Source organism: Pseudophryne corroboree, chromosome 5 (assembly GCF_028390025.1).
Source record: "Pseudophryne corroboree isolate aPseCor3 chromosome 5, aPseCor3.hap2, whole genome shotgun sequence".
Taxonomy (NCBI): domain Eukaryota; kingdom Metazoa; phylum Chordata; class Amphibia; order Anura; family Myobatrachidae; genus Pseudophryne; species Pseudophryne corroboree.
This window is the reverse complement of record NC_086448.1, coordinates 190,684,982-190,704,122: the sequence shown is the minus strand read 5'-3', so window position 1 is coordinate 190,704,122 and position 19,141 is coordinate 190,684,982. Positions and strand designations below refer to the sequence as shown.

Below are 19,141 nucleotides of genomic sequence, written 5' to 3'. Positions count from 1 at the left end.
AGCCTTCGACCTAGTCGAATGGCCACACCTTTATACTACCCTACGCCGATTTGGCTACCCGGATCCCTTTATCCAAGCTATAGGTACTCTTTATTCATCCCCAGCCACCCAAATATCTTGCAACGGCTTCCTCTCCAACCCCTTCTCTATTGGAAAAGGTACAAGACAGGGCTGCCCCCTATCCCCTCTCCTATTCGCCATTGCTTTAGAACCCTTAGCCATCGCCCTCAGACTCTCTACCTCTTACACTGGTATATTTGTTGGTACAGCTGAACTTAAGGTCGCCTTATTTGCAGATGACATGCTCTTATTTATATCTAACCCACTTTCGTCTATTCCTGAAATTCTACGCCTGATCTCAGATTTTGGTGCAACAGCGGGTTATAAGATTAATGTTGAAAAATCAGAACTACTCCCTTTAAATATTGCCCCCTCCTTGCTCACCACACTCACGCAAACCACTACCTTCACGATCACTCAGTCACATTTTAAATATCTGGGAATAAATATCCCACGAGACAATGCACGTACCTATGAGCTAAATTTTTCTACGGTTATCTCTGCTGTCCTCACCAAACTAGAGGGCTGGGCTACTCTTCCCCTATCTATGTTGGGACGGATTGCAGTTCTTAAATCTGTAATCTTCCCAAAAATCTTTTATATCATGCAATCTCTTCCAATTGGCCTCAGAGACCTGGACAACATCAAGCTGCGCAGAGCTATGACCCGTTTTATCTGGCAAGGAAAAAAGCCTAAGATAGCTTTTGCGAAGCTGGTGATGGACAGGTCAGAGGGAGGGTTTGGAGTCCCAGATTTTTTATCATATTCCCTTACAATTTTCCTTCGATATGCCACAGACTGGCTACTGGGTAAGAGCACTTATACAGACCTTGCCTTAGACACTAATGCCTTTAGTCCATTCTCTCCTGGCGCTCTTCTACACACAAAAAAGGCCCTGATCCCACCCTCCATTTTGGAACACCCCCTATTCAGAGACACCTATTTCAGCTGGGTGAAAATTCATAAGAAATTAAAACTAGACCATACTACTTCCACATATATACCTCTCTGGGGAAACCCATCCTTCCCTCCTTCTCTTCACAACACTCTATTCCTCCAATGGCGGGAGAGGGGGCTGTGCTCCGCTTCACAGGTTTTCGATCCAGGTGGACACATTACGCAATTTGAAACGCTGAGAGACAGATATTCTCTACCCTCCTCCCACTTCTTCATGTATCTTCAAATGAGACACTACCTTGCATCACTTAATCTTAATCCCTCTCATACAACCCACCCATCCCCACTAGCAAAAATTATGAAGCAATGGGAGTCCAAACCCTACAAAATTAAACAGCTATATACTCACCTAGTGAACATTCCCTCCACAACATACCTCCCAAAACTAGTTGCTGCATGGCAATCAGAGGTCTCAGACATCACCTCCTACGAACAATTGTTAGGCCACCACCAGCGCACCTTATCCATATTGAATTCTGCATACCTCCAGGAGGTACATCTTAAAACCATACATAGGGCATACTTACCACCCCACAACCAGGATGCCGACAACCCCTCCAACTCTAATAAATGCCCTAAATGCAAAGGGGCTAAAGCCACATTCTACCACTGTCTCTGGAGTTGTACTAGGATTCAGCGCTTTTGGAACAAAGTATTAGGATTCATTAATACCAAATTCCACACCTTTTTACGGCCTGACCCGAGGGCATGCCTCTGCATGAATTTTTCCACGTGGAACTCTATACCTGGGGTTAAGCCACTATATCCTATGTTTACCATGCTATTTACGATCGCAAAAAAAATGATCCTGAAGCGCTGGGTTGTTCGATCCATCCCCTCTCTATCTGAAGTTTTAAAAGTTATGCTGAAATATATTTATTTTGACCGCAAAACTACTATTCTCACGGGATATACCAGCCTTGCGGGGTTCCACAAAAAATGGAGTCCTTATTTGTCCACACTTGACCCGGACACCCAAGCACAGATAACCTCAGCTTTTGAAAATCCCCTGTGGAAGATGTCTAAAGGAACGTCTAGATAATGTAATTATGGGAATGTACTATACCTCTTCTCTGAATAACAACTTTACCCTCTTCCTCCTTCTTGGTTATATGCCTGGTATAATGCCTCTCTATCTTCCATGCCATCCCTACCCCCATATCTTCTTTTTCTTTATATTCACACTCTCTATACATATCTCTAACTCTATATGTTGACCTTCACCCTATGAACATCAATGATGAATATTGTAACAACTCCCCCATACACAACATCCCGGGTCCACGCCTGGTAGACACCTTACCCAAATATGTATAAACCAATTGTTATTGCTCTCTCTCTACCCCCCCTCCCATTCTGCTCTTCTCTTCCCTTCCCTTTTAAACCCCTTACCCAAACTCACTCTCTAAGTTTCGATGTTATTTCTTAACTATTTGCCTTAAATTGTCTGGATCACACTTACAGATGTATACAACTACATAACACCACTTATCGGAGAGATCCAACAACCTGAGACAATATGCTGTTTAGTTGTTCTTATCTCAATGCTCTTGTATTTTTGATTGTCGATTGTACTGTTACATTTACACTCAAAAACTTAATAAAATTCAGTTTTGCAAAAAAAAAAATGTACCTTCTTTAGCGACAAGGCTCTTTTTTATTTCTAAATCACAGCAGTGGTGATTACCTTGCTGCCACAATTTATCACAAAATATAACTGAAGCAGCCAAGTGATACTCATGTGACACTTTGATAAATCCCTCCAAAAAGGGTGGCGAAATATGCCAGAGTCTTCTCACACTGGTGATTACTTCCTCTGCAGCCTGCAAGACCGATTGGAGTACTTGTGCTTGCCATACGTGGAGCTGTATACGTGCACAATCGCCAATTGCTCCTTATACACTGGAGAGGGGACAGCCGCATCATTGTAATGAATAAGAGCGGTAGACGCACCAGGAGCATTTCACTGACCCATAGGCAGCTGTACTACACGACAGCCACTGATCTAAGGAGAGACACAGGTTATTACCAGACCACTGCTGGTAACTGCTCGGTAATATCCGGCCTATGCTGATTCTCAAACCACAAAAACATTCCGGGGACTTGTTCCACAATGATCATATTGCCTTTGATATTCACACAGCACCTGTGGACTGCAATTGGAACTTTTTTGAGGCACTATTAAGATATATTAATGTGATTAATTTTTAAGGGCTATTAAATTCTTGCAGGACTTTTCTAAGAGGTTTTCTCTGACGTCCTAGTGGATGCTGGGAACTCCGTAAGGACCATGGGGAATAGCGGCTCCGCAGGAGACTGGGCACAAAAAGTAAAAGCTTTAGACTAGCTGGTGTGCACTGGCTCCTCCCCCTATGACCCTCCTCCAAGCCTCAGTTAGATTTTTGTGCCCGAACGAGAAGGGTGCAAGCTAGGTGGCTCTCCTGAGCTGCTTAGAAGTAAAAGTTTAAATAGGTTTTTTATTTTCAGTGAGTCCTGCTGGCAACAGGCTCACTGCATCGTGGGACTAAGGGGAGAAGAAGCGAACTCACCTGACTGCAGAGTGGATTGGGCTTCTTGGCTACTGGACATTAGCTCCAGAGGGACGATCACAGGTTCAGCCTGGATGGGTCCCGGAGCCGCGCCGCCGGCCCCCTTACAGAGCCAGAAGAGCGAAGAGGTCCGGAGAAAGCGGCGGCAGAAGACGTTCCGGTCTTCAAATAAGGTAGCGCACAGCACTGCAGCTGTGCGCCATTGCTCTCAGCACACTTCACACTCCGGTCACTGAGGGTGCAGGGCGCTGGGGGGGAGCGCCCTGAGACGCAATAAAAATGATATAAAAACCTTATATGGCTAAATAAAATGCATCACATATAGCTCCTGGGCTATATGGATGCATTTATCCCCTGCCAGTTTCCTGAAAAAAGCGGGAGAAAAGGCCGCCGTGAAGGGGGCGGAGCCTTTCTCCTCAGCACACAAGCGCCATTTTCTTTCACAGCTCCGCTGGAAGGACGGCTCCCTGACTCTCCCCTGCAGTCCTGCACTACAGAAACAGGGTAAAACAGAGAGGGGGGCACTATTGGCAGCTAATATATAAATACAGCAGCTATAACAGGGAGTAACACTTATATAAGGTTATCCCTGTATATATATAGCGCTCTGGTGTGTGCTGGCAAACTCTCCCTCTGTCTCCCCAAAGGGCTAGTGGGGTCCTGTCCTCTATCAGAGCATTCCCTGTGTGTGTGCTGGGTGTCGGTACGATTGTGTCGACATGTATGAGGAGGAAAATGATGTGGAAGCAGAGCAATTGCCTGTGTTAGTGATGTCACCCCCTAGGGAGTCGACACCTGACTGGATGGTAGTAATTAAAGAATTACGTGACAATGTCAGCACTTTGCAAAAAACTGTTGACGACATGAGACAGCCGACAAATCAATTAGTGCCTGTTCAGGCGTCTCAGACACCGTCAGGGGCGCTAAAACGCCCGTTACCTCAGATGGTCGACACAGACCCTGACAGGGATACTGAATCCAGTGTCAACGGTGACGAGACAAACGTAATGTCCAGTAGGGCCACACGTTACATGATCACGGCAATGAAGGAGGCATTGCACATTTCTGACACTACAAGTACCACAAAAAAGGGTATTATGTGGGGTGTGAAAAAACTACCAGTGGTTTTTCCTGAGTCAGATGAATTAAATGAGGTGTGTGATAAAGCGTGGGTTTCCCCCGATAAAAAACTGCTGATTTCTAATAAATTATTGGCACTATACCCTTTCCCGCCAGAGGTTAGGGCACGTTGGGAAACACCCCCTAGGGTAGATAAGTGCGATGTCCATTTCTGCCAGAAGAATGTTATGGACGCGACAGTGGTCAGGTGATGCAGATTCCAAACGACATATGGAAGTATTGCCGTATAAAGGGGAGGAGTTATTTGGGGTCGGTCTATCGGACCTGGTGGCCACAGCAACGGCTGGAAAATCCACCTTTTTACCCCAGGTCACCTCTCAGCAGAAAAAGACACCGTCTTTTCAAACCCAGTCCTTTCGTCCCTATAAGGGCAAGAGGGAAAAAGGCTGCTCGTTCCTGCCCCGGGGCAGAGGAAGGGGAAAAAGACTGCACCATGCAGCCTCTTCCCAGGAGCAGAAGCCCTCCCCCGCTTCTGCCAAGTCCTCAGCATGACGCTGGGGCTCTGCAAGCAGACTCGGGCACGGTGGGGGGCCATCTCAAGAATTTCAGCGCGCAGTGGGCTCACTCGCAAGTGGACCCCTGGATCCTGCAGGTAGTATCACAGGGGTACAAATTGGAATTCGAGACGTCTCCCCCTCGCCGGTTCCTGAAGTCTGCTCTACCAACGTCTCCCTCCGACAGGGAGGCAGTATTGGAAGCTATTCACAAGCTGTATTCCCAGCAGGTGATAATCAAGGTACCCCTCCTACAACAGGGAAAGGGGTATTATTCCACGCTGTTTGTGGTACCGAAGCCGGATGGCTCGGTGAGACCAATTTTAAATCTAAAATCTTTGAACACTTACATAAAAAGGTTCAAATTCAAGATGGAGTCACTCAGAGCAGTGATAGCGAACCTGGAAGAAGGGGACTATATGGTATCTCTAGACATCAAGGATGCTTATCTCCATGTCCCAATCTACCCTTCTCACCAAGGGTACCTCAGGTTTGTGATACAAAACTGTCATTATCAGTTTCAGACGCTGCCGTTTGGATTGTCCACGGCACCACGGGTCTTTACCAAGGTAATGGCCGAAATGATGATTCTTCTTCGAAGAAAAGGCGTATTAATTATCCCTTACTTGGACGATCTCCTGATAAGGGCAAGGTCCAGGGAACAGTTAGAGGTCGGAGTAGCACTATCTCAGGTAGTGCTACGTCAGCACGGGTGGATTCTAAATATTCCAAAATCACAGCTGATTCCAACAACACGTCTACTGTTCCTAGGGATGATTCTGGACACAGTCCAGAAAAAGGTGTTTCTCCCGGAGGAGAAGGCCAGGGAGTTATCCGAGCTAGTCAGGAACCTCCTAAAACCAGGACAAGTGTCAGTGCATCAGTGCACGAGAGTCCTGGGAAAAATGGTGGCTTCTTACGAAGCGATTCCATTCGGAAGATTCCATGCAAGAACTTTTCAGTGGGATCTGCTGGACAAATGGTCCGGATCGCATCTTCAGATGCATCAGCGGATAACCCTATCTCCAAGGACAAGGGTATCTCTCCTGTGGTGGTTACAGAAGGCTCATCTTCTAGAGGGCCGCAGATTCGGCATTCAGGATTGGATGCTGGTAACCACGGATGCCAGCCTGAGAGGCTGGGGAGCAGTCACACAGGGAAGAAATTTCCAGGGCTTGTGGTCAAGCATGGAAACGTCTCTTCACATAAATATTCTAGAGCTAAGGGCCATTTACAATGCCCTAAGTCAAGCAAGGCCTCTGCTTCAGGGTCAACCGGTATTGATCCAGTCGGACAACATCACGGCTGTCGCCCACGTAAACAGACAGGGCGGCACAAGAAGCAGGAGGGCAATGGCAGAAGCTGCAAGGATTCTCCGCTGGGCGGAAAATCATGTGATAGCACTGTCAGCAGTGTTCATTCCGGGAGTGGACAACTGGGAAGCAGACTTCCTCAGCAGACACGACCTCCACCCGGGGGAGTGGGGACTTCATCCAGAAGTCTTCCAAGTGATTGTAAACCGTTGGGAAAAACCAAAGGTGGACATGATGGCGTCCCGTCTCAACAAGAAACTGGACAGATATTGCGCCAGGTCAAGGGACCCTCAGGCAAATAGCGGTGGACGCTCTGGTAACTCCGTGGGTGTTCCAGTCGGTATATGTGTTCCCTCCTCTTCCTCTCATACCAAAAGTACTGAGAATCATAAGAAGGAGAGGAGTAAGAACGATACTCGTGGCTCCGGATTGGCCAAGAAGAACTTGGTACCCGGAGCTGCAAGAGATGCTCACGGAGGACCCGTGGCCTCTACCTCTAAGGAAGGACCTGCTCCAGCAGGGACCTTGTCTGTTCCAAGACTTACCGCGGCTGCGTTTGACGGCATGGCGGTTGAACGCCGGATCCTGAAGGAAAAAGGCATTCCAGATGAAGTCATCCCTACCCTGATCAAGGCCAGGAAGGATGTAACTGCAAAACATTATCATCGCATTTGGCGAAAATATGTTGCGTGGTGTGAGGCCAAGAAGGCCCCTACAGAGGAATTTCAACTGGGTCGTTTCCTACATTTCCTGCAAGCAGGATTGTCTATGGGCCTAAAATTAGGATCCATTAAGGTTCAAATTTCGGCCCTGTCGATCTTCTTCCAGAAAGAACTGGCTTCAGTGCCTGAAGTTCAGACGTTTGTCAAAGGGGTACTGCATATACAGCCTCCTTTTGTGCCTCCAGTGGCACCTTGGGATCTCAATGTAGTTTTAGGGTTCCTAAAATCACATTGGTTTGAACCACTTGCCACAGTGGATTTGAAATATCTCACATGGAAAGTGGTAATGCTGTTGGCCCTGGCTTCAGCCAGGCGCGTATCAGAATTGGCGGCTTTATCCTATAAAAGCCCTTACCTGATATTTCATTCGGATAGGGCGGAATTGAGGACTCGTCCTCAATTTCTCCCTAAGGTGGTTTCAGCGTTTCACATGAATCAACCTATTGTGGTACCTGTGGCTACTAGGGACTTGGAGGACTCCAAGTTGCTGGACGTAGTCAGGGCCCTGAAAATATATGTTTCCAGGACGGCTGGAGTCAGAAAATCTGACTCGCTGTTTATACTGTATGCACCCAATAAGCTGGGTGCTCCTGCTTCTAAGCAGACGATTGCTCGTTGGATTTGTAGTACAATTCAACTTGCACATTCTGTGGCAGGCCTGCCACAGCCAAAATCTGTAAAAGCCCATTCCACACGGAAGGTGGGCTCATCTTGGGCGGCTGCCCGAGGGGTCTCGGCTTTACAACTTTGCCGAGCAGCTACTTGGTCAGGGGCAAACACGTTTGCTAAATTCTACAAATTTGATACCCTGGCTGAGGAGGACCTGGAGTTCTCTCATTCGGTGCTGCAGAGTCATCCGCACTCTCCCGCCCGTTTGGGAGCTTTGGTATAATCCCCATGGTCCTTACGGAGTTCCCAGCATCCACTAGGACGTCAGAGAAAATAAGAATTTACTTACCGATAATTCTATTTCTCATAGTCCGTAGTGGATGCTGGGCGCCCATCCCAAGTGCGGATTGTCTGCAATACTTGTATATAGTTATTGTTACAAACAAATCGGGTTGTTTATTGTTGGAAGCCATCTTTTCAGAGGCTCCTACGGTTATCATACTGTTAACTGGGTTCAGATCACGAGTTGTACGGTGTGATTGGTGTGGCTGGTATGAGTCTTACCCGGGATTCAAGATCCTTCCTTATTATGTACGCTCGTCCGGGCACAGTATCTTAACTGAGGCTTGAAGGAGGGTCATAGGGGGAGGAGCCAGTGCACACCAGCTAGTCTAAAGCTTTTACTTTTTGTGCCCAGTCTCCTGCGGAGCCGCTATTCCCCATGGTCCTTACGGAGTTCCCAGCATCCACTACGGACTATGAGAAATAGAATTATCGGTAAGTAAATTCTTATTTTAATCGTAACACATTTTTGGATAAAGTAAAGCGAATAAAAGCCCTTTTAGTAAAATAGATTTTCGACCTTCAATAAATACATCAATCACTGGCTATAAATTAAAATGGACTTTACAAATTTTTATCTCAGAAGCTAATGGGGTATTAAGTGCAGACAATTGGTGACTTTGAAAAGCCGCCATTCAGCAAATATACCCCATTGGGTGTGGGTTATAAACTAGACTTTTGTTGCACGTCAGCCTGTATATGTGAGAGGTGAGTCAAGTCTACTCCATAAAGAGCATAATGAATCACTTCCCACTGAGACCTATGGGGGCTGCATCACTGAAAGAGAGAACGCTGTGAAATTGTTGACTGCAGTTTTTTAATTTTAGAAATAGGGAGAGAAGAGAAAAAAGTCCTTTCTCTAGCTGAAATGAGCTTTACCAAGTAAAGCTCTTAGTAGCCAACCCGTCGCAAATTGCGGTTTGGATATTTAATTACCAGATCAATTCAGCATTGCTCTGATGCAGCAGCTGCACCAAAAATCAAATGTGGTCGCGATCAGCAATACAGCTACAGAAACAGCAGTGATACTTTCCACCCCGTGCCAGACTTCTGCGCATGCGTTACCATGTTCCTTGCAGAGGCTGCAGAGGGATCCGTTTGGATCTCTCTTCCAATAGAAACGAGCGGGGCTCCAGAAATGCGTGATTCTCACAAAGGTTTTTTGAGTTTGCTGAACACTAAGCGGTCCCATTGTGCCCCTAATGAGTGTGCCAGTTACTTAAAACATACTTAAGGGTACATTTACTAAGCAGTGATAAGAGCGTAGAAGTGAGCCAGTGGAGAAGTGCCCATGGCAACCAATCATCACTGAAGTAATATCTACAATATACATACTATAAAATGATACAGAGCTGCTGATTGGTTGATGGGGAAATTTCTCCACTGGCTCACTTCACTGCTCTTATCACTGCTTAGTAAATGTACCCCTTAATCTAGCATTTCCGCATATATGACAGACCTATTAGTGATCATGAATAGGCCCCTTGTTTGATGATTACTATTAAACAACTACTAAATGGGCACATTGAACACGATTCAGGTGTGCTTGTATTACGCATTGCTGCTGCTTCCCTGAAAGCAGTAGGGATACTTATATATCGTAATTCCACAGGAGTAGTCTGGCATAACTAAACGCCTCCTACATGCTTGATCCACTGCTACTTCAGAGGACGCAGCATTGGATCACTCTGCGATACCATTGGCAGGCTGAGTAACCCAAAGGCCAGGAAATCTCTGTCGGCAGACGGAAACCCCCGGGCTCAGCACTCCCAATAAATGGAGGCAACATGCCTCAGTTTTGTGAAACAGAAACCATCGCTGCCGCCTCCATGCCTATAAACGGCTGCAGACGGTCAATCACATGACATCTGCAGCCGTCTTGCGAGCAGCGACCCAGGACCCATACAGCACATGGCCAGTATGGGTCCTGCGGATGCACAATGTACCGAACATAGGTACATTGCATAATTTCCAGATTAGCAACCAGACCTGAATCAGGCCCACTGACTCTGGTCTTTCAAACAAGGGAGCCCCCACATGTGTTCAGGCCACTATGGAGTAGATCAAACACATTTAGTACCCTTTCCCCATCTATGGTAAATAAAATTTTTCCATCGAACATGGACTGCCTCTTTCAAATGTGGGTACACCTTAAGTTTTGGAAACTAGCCTGGGGGAGATCTTCATCCATCTCTGGACTCCAATATTTTTGGTAATACAGGGACTTGCAGGGAAAATGCGTTTTAGTATCTATTACATACAGTGATTTGTGACTTGTATTGCAGTTTAAAAAAATAATTAGAGTCTATTACTTTTCCTTTTGAATGCAGATTTCAAACCCTCTAACACCAGAGTCAAATCACACATTGGGCTGAGTGGGCACTGACTGGCCCAGATGACACTGTGTGTTTTGGGGTTTTTTTTTTTTTTTACCCGAGTGTTTCAGATTACATAGAAACAGAATTTGACGGCAGATAAGAACCACCTGGCCCATCTAGTCTGCCCATGTACACCCACTTACGCACTACGGTTAATTTTTGTCAGGGAGCCAATTAGCCTACCAATATATGTTTGGACTGTGGGAGGAAACCGGGGTACTCTGAGGAAACCCACGCAAGTATAGGGAGGATAAACAAACTCCACACAGTTACGGCTGTGATGGGAATCTAACCCATGACCTCACTGCTGTGAGGCAGTAATGCTAACCATTACACCATCAATAATGTATCCTTTATGTGGATTTGACATACAGATGGGTTAGAATTAGGCCCAAACTAGTATCTTGCCGTCAGTGACCTCATTGAATTTTAAACAGGCCTCTGTGATACACTTCCCACTCAAATACTCTGCACCCAAACTTCTCATTTTCTGACTGCGGCTGAACAAATTGTTAAAAAACATCAAATATATGTCAGCACAGGCAAGTACAGTAAGTAGTTCTGAAGAAAGTTATTTTGCATTAGGTGCAAAAAGGGATATTAGATCTAGGATATTTTACGTTTTTCCACACAAGCTATTTCCATCCCTGGTGTTAACTGCAAGCACTAAAGACAGGCCTGTGGACAGTATGTGGATGCAATCAGCTATTTGTGTTTGTTCTTCTCATCACAGTCAAACAAAAAGATCTCCATGTCACCCTGCAGTGCCAGCAACAGCATCTAAACGGTGCAGCAGATGGAAACTGTAAATGTAATTTTTGTTTTGTGCACTTCTAAAGTTTCTTTTCATGCTTATAAATTAACTATGTTCACATGCCTGAAAAACCTAGGAAGATATATTCAGTGATCTCGTATTTCATGCAGCAAATGCTCCCAAATTCCAGCAGTGAGCTTATGTGCAATAATGTTAGAAGAAATTGTGTGGTAAGAGATCACCTTTTCTCAAGGCTTGTGGATTCCAACCTCACCAATGTATGGACAGAACTCCTGTAGCTTACTGACTGGGACTCCTCCGCGACATGTTCTTGTGAGCATTATTTGAAACAAAAAATCTGTACAACGTAACTGGGCTCCAGCAAATGGCATATCTTAGGTTGGATACACACTATGCGATATATTGTTCGTACAGCTTACGAACAATATATTGTTAAATGCATACACCAGATATGTCTGAATGGCATAGTTCAGACGAGTTTAGTATGAATTGCCGGCGCACAGGATCCCGGCGGTCATAATACTGACGCCGGGATCCAGATGATGGAAAGACTGACAGGAGTGAATGTGGGGTGTTCTCCCCTCTCAGGGACGTGCGATGAGGTAAATGGCTCAGGAAGCACTGGCTAGTACCAGAGCCAGATTTACACACTATATATAAGCCCATGGGTTCATGTGGGCATTATTCACAGGTGCTGGCACTGCCTCACCTGCCATAGACTTTTTACTCCAGAGTTTTGACTATAAATAGGATTAGAATCACACAAAGATGATATTTCTAATATAGTCTTTGTATTTTTGATTTACTTTATATAGTAAAAACTCTGGCGTATACGTTAGTATGACAGGAAAGGCTCTGCCTTACGTCACATCACTGCCCCCTAACCTTCCCCCTTAGTACCTTACCCTAACCACCCCTTCAGAAGTGCCTAACCCTAAGTGCGCATAAACACTATGCAATATTGCATAGGATCCGGCAATCGCCCAGTTCCTATCGATATTGTATAGTGTGTACGACAGATATAGTGTATGATGCGCGCTCCAGCGTGTCGTATTCACCATGGCCACACTCATCCCCCCGCTGCCGCTCATCGCAGCAGACATCAGCAAGTCTGTATGCACTTGCCGATTCCGGAGTCCCGTCGCAAGCGATGTCGCATCGCGTGGACATCGCAAAGATGTGTACATAGCCTTAGTCCACATCGCCGCTGACTAAGCCTTACTCCCCGTCTCTCCCCGCTGTTCATTAGTCCTGAACATCAGTTTGGAGTAATTATACCCTATTCCTCCATACAAACAGTTTCAACTCTATTATGTTGATGGGTTTCCTCCCATGAACTGCTCACTTCAGGTCCTTACACAACATTTTGAGGGTCGAGGTGCAGTGTGTACAGCCAAACCAGCAAATTGGGAAATGCTGCAATGATGAACTGAGCAGCCCTTCAGGATCACTGGGATTGGCTGTACCGGTAAATAAATGTTTTTGTTTTTTAATTTACACACACAAAAATATACATGCAACAGAGGGAAGGCACATTCACCAGGTTTGAACACACAAGCGAACTGTCATAGCTAAGGTTGTTTCTGAATGCAGACTAGGTTGAGCTGCTGGGTTTTGGCTTGAGATGTTAGGACGGAATTGGGCAGGCTTAATATAAGATCTACTCATTTATACACATGGCAGTTCGGCTATTCAGGAAATCTTGACTGGATGCTGTTTCGGGTGAGTAGAGTTGAAGATGTGGTACCAGCTATATAGGGGAACTGGAACACCGGGGTATTGGATTACCACTGAAGTAGAATAGCTGGGAAGTTCATAACACTGAGGGTTCACTATCACTGGGATGAGGTTAACCAGTGAATCTGGAAATGCTGCAACAGATTTGCAGGAGCAGCTTTTCACGAACGCTAAGATTGGCTGTACCAGCGAACTGAGAAATGCTGCAATGGAGTTGCAGAAGCAGCCCTTCAGGAACGCTGGGATTCGCTGTACCAGCGAATTGAGAAATGCTGCAATTGAATTGCAGAAGCAGCCCTCCAGGAACGCTGGGATTGGCTGTACCAGTGAATTGGAAAATGCTGCAATGATGAACTGAGCAGCCCTTCAGGATCACTGGGATTGACTGTACCGGTGAATCTGGATACGCTGCGATGAGCTGAGCAGCCCCTTCAGGTTAGCTCAGGAAGCCAGGGAGTGATAGAGATGAAAACTGCACTTGTCTAGAATCCAGCAGGAGAGTCAGGAGCTCACTGGCAATTTGCCTGTGCTGGGAGTCAAGATTTACACCACTGGCTTGCTGGAGATTGGTGGTGATAATCACGACTGTAAAATGGTTCCTGATTGGACTCGGGGTGGTCAGCTAACCAGAACTCAGAACGGTCATGGCTCCATCCATGACTGGTTTTGGAGGAAACTGCCTGCGTGGAGTGGGCAGTGGAGACAGACAATGGCTGCCAGGCCTGGGAGCACCGGTAATGGAGATACAGCGCTGCGGCAGACAGAGCAGGACGGCAGATGAACCAGCGGATGACAGACAGTGCCTCAAAGTGCAGCGCAGGTAAGAGAAAGTGCGGCTGGGGAGTGCTGAATACCTCCATTTTGTGACAAATTAGTTTATTCAAACAGGGGTGTTTTACATCAGATCAACGTTTCGACCCCCACACGGACCTCTGTCAAGATATATTCTGAATGACCCCACTCTTATACGACAGGTGGTCCAAAGGTACTGCCTTTAATCGGTAGGAGGAGCATCCAATAGTGTTGCTCAAACAGCAAAGGCAACAGCTGTTAAACCCTTATAAAGTATATATAGCAGCGATGGCCCACCCGTGGTTCTCGAGCCACATGCGGCTCTTTCTTTATTCAAATGCAGCTCCTGACACTCAAGGTCAGGTGACCGCAACGGATACGGAAACAGCTGCGTTCTAGATGGGCACACAGCACCAGCGGCACTTTGGGGACTGAAGGAGCTGGATACTAGGTGAGACACCCACCAGAAAGCAGAGGGGCTGAAGGTGCCTTGGCACAGACCGGGTGTGGAGCTGGGGCTGCTGCAATGGCACATGGGAGAACTGAAGTGTATTATGTTAATCTTTTTTCCCCCCAATGTATTTTATGTGGATGTAGCTTTTAAAATGTATTTTATGTTGAACTGGCTTTTTCAAAGCATTTTATACCAGAGGCATGGCCTAGCGGCACAAGCCACACCCCAATTTTGGTGAACACACCTTCATTGTGTGCATGGTGTCAGCTCTTAGCCAGGAAAACTCTTTGGGTTTGTCACTGACAATATATACTGTACACAAACAATAAGTACATATCATAGAAATACTTGGTAGGGTGCACAAATCTATAGTGTACAACTATAGCATAATTGTCACGCCGCGCTATATATTTCTGTACTGGAATCGGAAATGCATCTTTACTAGGGATGGCCATTGACAATTCATAATCATCGATGGTTTATGGCCGATGTAGAATACTTTTGCCATTGATGGGGGAGAACCAGATTGCTTCCTTCCATCGATGGCACAGCATAACAGATTTTTGTTTTCTCCCGCCAAGGTGCCGGGACATGGAGCATGGGTCTGCAGTATTGCAAACCACCCCTTCTCACGTGCCACAATGCCCACCCCTGCAACCTGCGTGGCCAGTATGTTTAGTACCCATCAGTATGTTTGCGGTACAGCACAAACTGCCTGGTCACTTCAGAGATGATTGGCCACAGGCATAGCTCAGAGAGCAGTCGTGCCCTAACTGAGGCCATGGGGCTGTCACTGTGTGGGCCCAACACACTGATAAGAGGGGGGGGGGGGGGGGGGGGTCTGTTCCCAGTGGTAAGTTCCCTGTTCTGATAGTGGGCCAATCCATCCCAGTACATACACATGCTTTGTAAAACACACGCACTCTATGTACACAGTCTCCATATTACATAAACTACATAGTACATACATACAGTATATGCCACACAGTACACACATGAAGCACAGTACATATACATGCACTACAATGCGTTGAGCAGCATCAGCTGACAATATGCAGGCAAATGTGTAAACAGACTGCTACACGTGTGTATTTCATGATTTAGAAGCAGCAACTGCCTCCTACACACAGACTGCTGCCCACACAGCAACAGAATATGAAGTGTAATAGTGAGAAACCCACGCAAAAGCACAACATACAGTAAAGGATATGTTTTACAGTCACCCTCACTCAGCCTCGTCCACCCAAAAGTCAGCCTCTAGTCCCCAAAAGTCAGCCCCCACAGATCAGGATACGCCATGTAATAGTGGTCTCCTCTCTCCCCTCAATGGCTACTGTAAGCTCTCATAGGCTGTGCTGAGGGGTGGTATTCATGTGACCGCCGGTCAGCTGACCGACAGTCACATGACCTCCTCCACGAGCCCGACGGCTCACTTTCCCGATGGTCGGCATGCCGACCAACAGGGACTATTTCCACTCGTGGGTGTCCACGACACCCATAGAGTGGGAATAGAACCAGTGGCGACCGCAGGTCGCCACCGAGCTTGCAGCGTGGCGAGCGCAGCGAGCCCGCAAGGGGCTTGCTGCACTCGCCCCTCCCTGCCGGGATCCCGGCGTCGGTATGCTGCCGGGATCCCGGCGTCGGTAAGCTGACCGGCGGTCAGGAGACCGCCGGTCAGCCATACTACACCCGTGCTGAGTAGTGCCCTGAACATGTCTGCGACTGTCAACCTCCTATTGGTCAATAGTATGGGGCCCAGGGCACTGGTGAGAGGTGGTCCAGCGGGAAGTGACCCAGGCTCCCAATGGCCCAGCCCGCTACTGGACCCCTGTATAGTGGTACACAAATCCTCTTTAGTGACAAGAGTGTCCTGCATTGAGAACACCCAGGAAATGAAACACTTAAATATCTATTAAGACTCCGCTGTATGTGTTTGACATAAAAATTGACAAATTATGTATTTTCAATATAAATATTTTTATTGTTTAAGAAACTTTTGTGGCATACTTAACATATCAAAAACTAAGGGGGTAATTCAGACCTGATCGCAGCAGCAAATTTGTTAGCAGTTGGGCAAAACCATGTGCACTGCAGGGGGGCAGATATAAGATGTGCAGAGAGAGTTCGATTTGGGTGGGGTGTATTCAAACTGAAATCTAAATTGCAGTGTAAAAATAAAGAAGCCAGTATTTACCCTGCACAGAAACAAAATAACCCACCCAAATCTAACTCTCTCTGCACGTTACATCTGCCACACCTGCAGTGCAACATGGTTTTGGCCAACTGCTAACAAATTTGCTGCTACGATCAGGTCTGAATTACCCCCTAAGTTACAGAGGCTAGGTGGTGTACACTGTGCCTAATTATAGCTCACCTTTATTGACAAAGCGCCTACATATTATGGAGCCCTTTATAGAAAATATTTACTACCTGCCCCAGTGACACTTACCGTATACAGTCATAGCCACATGCTAGGGCCAATTTTGTCACAAATTACCCACCTTGCCGATTACCCACACAGACGCATGTGCTGTATACCCTTCTCTGTATGCATGCTTGTACCATGTGTAAGGACATTTCCACAGCATCATTCCTCGATGGGTATAAGAAGTGTAAGTGGGAAAGCATTGCCATAACTATGAAAGATGCCTTATCCCACTTATGGGGCCACAAGATACCCAGCCCTAATATATGAAGCAGAATTATCCTCCTTTACCTGAGCAAATTCTCCAGCCACACGAACGTAACCAGCCACTTCTGTATCTGTCTGCCTGACCTTCCAGACTCCTCTCTCAGCCTTCTTGTATTCCTCTAGCCTGGACCAAGGTACGGTCTGTAGAAATCGCTCAGTAAGAGGAGCTGCCACTATAACGTCCAGCTGGCCACTGTACAGGAGAACCTGAAAACATATAAAATGAATACTTTAAGTACAATTATGGGATCTTCCTAGCCAACTTGCTAAAAATGGTTCACAGAATCTGGGCAGCAGTACTCCATTTAATTCAATAGATTGCTGTTGAATGCATGAACCAGGCCTGGCCAACCTGTGGCTCTCCAGCTGTTGTGAAACTAAAAGTTCCAGCATTCCCTGCCACAGTTTTGCTATTAAGGAGTGCCAAAACTGTGGCAGGGCATGCTGGGTTGTGTAGTTTCATAACAGCAGAAGAGACGCAGTGGTCAGGCCTGGCATGAACTTTCTTGTGGAAACACTTTCAGTGATCTTTTTATATAGTTATTTTTGCCCAAAATAGGGCATCTTGTATCAAGGTCACAGCTGACAATTTACGGCAATGAATGGATAAAAATTGTTTGTGGTTTCATTTTCTTTTATTTATTTACACGAAAAAACTTAATGGGGATAAGAGCATTTTTTTTTAATTTAATAATTATTTTCTGTTCTTAAACTTTTTTTTCCCCAAGAAGGTGAAACTGCAATTCAATACATAGTCAAAAGGGACTCAAAGTATTTGCCAGTTGATTGTATGACGTTTTTGTTTTGGTTTTTCAGAAAGGCAACATTTGGAATCCCTTTGCCACTTGAGATTGTGTGTTTGCCCCTGGGCATCATTCTGCATCAAACATCAGTGCAACGGAACCGCAGCCTCACCAAGAGTGTTGGTAGGCTGAAGCTTTGCTTGGGGCGCCTATAAATCGTGTACAAGAACTGAATGCGGAAGCAAGTACAGCGGATTTGTGCACAATTCAATGTTATACTGGCTGAAGCTTGAAATGTATACAGGTTACATAAGAAAAATAAGAGTTCAGAAACCCAAAAACTGATGCAGCTACAGTAGGTGTATAAAATAGAGCTTCCAGTCGAGACAAAAACATAATATTTATTACAGTTAGTGTAATGTAATATTGATTCTACCCCATTCAAGTCTCCATTTTCTAATGTTCGTAATAGTGATCATTCCTTATTTTTTACATTTCATTACTATGCTCAATTTAATATTTACTACCCTGTTCCTCCTCCCATTTCTCCTCTACATACAAGCTTCTACACTATATTTAAGTCCAGCCCCACAAATATTTTCACATTGACGGTAGATGGAACAATACAGCCTAATAAAGAATAATTACTTCCATCTTGCTCTAAGGCATGTTCTGTAGCTTTGTAGTGTGGACATTACAGAAATGCTCAACTACACGAGTTGTATTACTTAGTATTCCGTGGATGTGGGGTTTTATATTAGACTATAATAATGATGGTATTTTAAAATTCTTCAAGTGAATGGTTTGTAAATACTGGTTAGAAATTACATACTGCTTTTGTAGTAAGTTTTACTTGGAGAAGTCTTAAAAGGGCATGAGGGCGAATATCTCATAACGATGACAGGGATGTGGGGGGGGGGGGGGGTTGGGGAATGCTTTCAAGGTGAAGTCTGAAATGGATTCAGGGACATTACAGGCAGCCGATGTAGGAATTTGCAGAGTGGTGAGGAGAGGAAGACCAGTCCCATGGAGTTTCCAACGTTAATGTGGGAGAATGATAGATTGGTAAGGATTTTGGCAATGGGGCTACAGTAATTCAGGTTTGTACACAAATGCAATTTTCAAGGCTACATAGCTGCTAATGTTAGCAAGTGAAGCTGCCACCCAGAAATTAAAAAAAAAAAAAAAAGATGCCCACTGGAGCCATTGCAAAATCGTCGCAGCCTTTACTCAAAAATGAGGAACATCGGGTCTAAGGGTTGGTCTATGGCTGCGCAGACTGGACGCAGGTGCCATGTTTTTGCATGTATGAGCTTGCAGCTGACTGCAGATGCACACTCCGAAAATTTCCATGGCACACCTGCATTTTCCCAACATCTCCCCA

At 45.8% G+C, this 19,141-nt stretch overlaps 1 protein-coding gene across 4 annotated transcripts in view; it reads right to left on the bottom strand.

Annotated features, from left to right (window-relative positions):
* Positions 1-19,141, bottom strand: part of CPVL (carboxypeptidase vitellogenic like) — a 392,151-nt gene that overhangs the window by 71,939 nt on the left and 301,071 nt on the right. For all 4 annotated transcript variants that reach the window (XM_063921970.1, XM_063921966.1, XM_063921969.1 and 1 more), the window contains one exon: positions 17,039-17,221. In XM_063921970.1, coding sequence (XP_063778040.1) covers positions 17,039-17,221 — 183 coding nt within the window. The remainder of the gene's footprint in view (positions 1-17,038; positions 17,222-19,141) is intronic.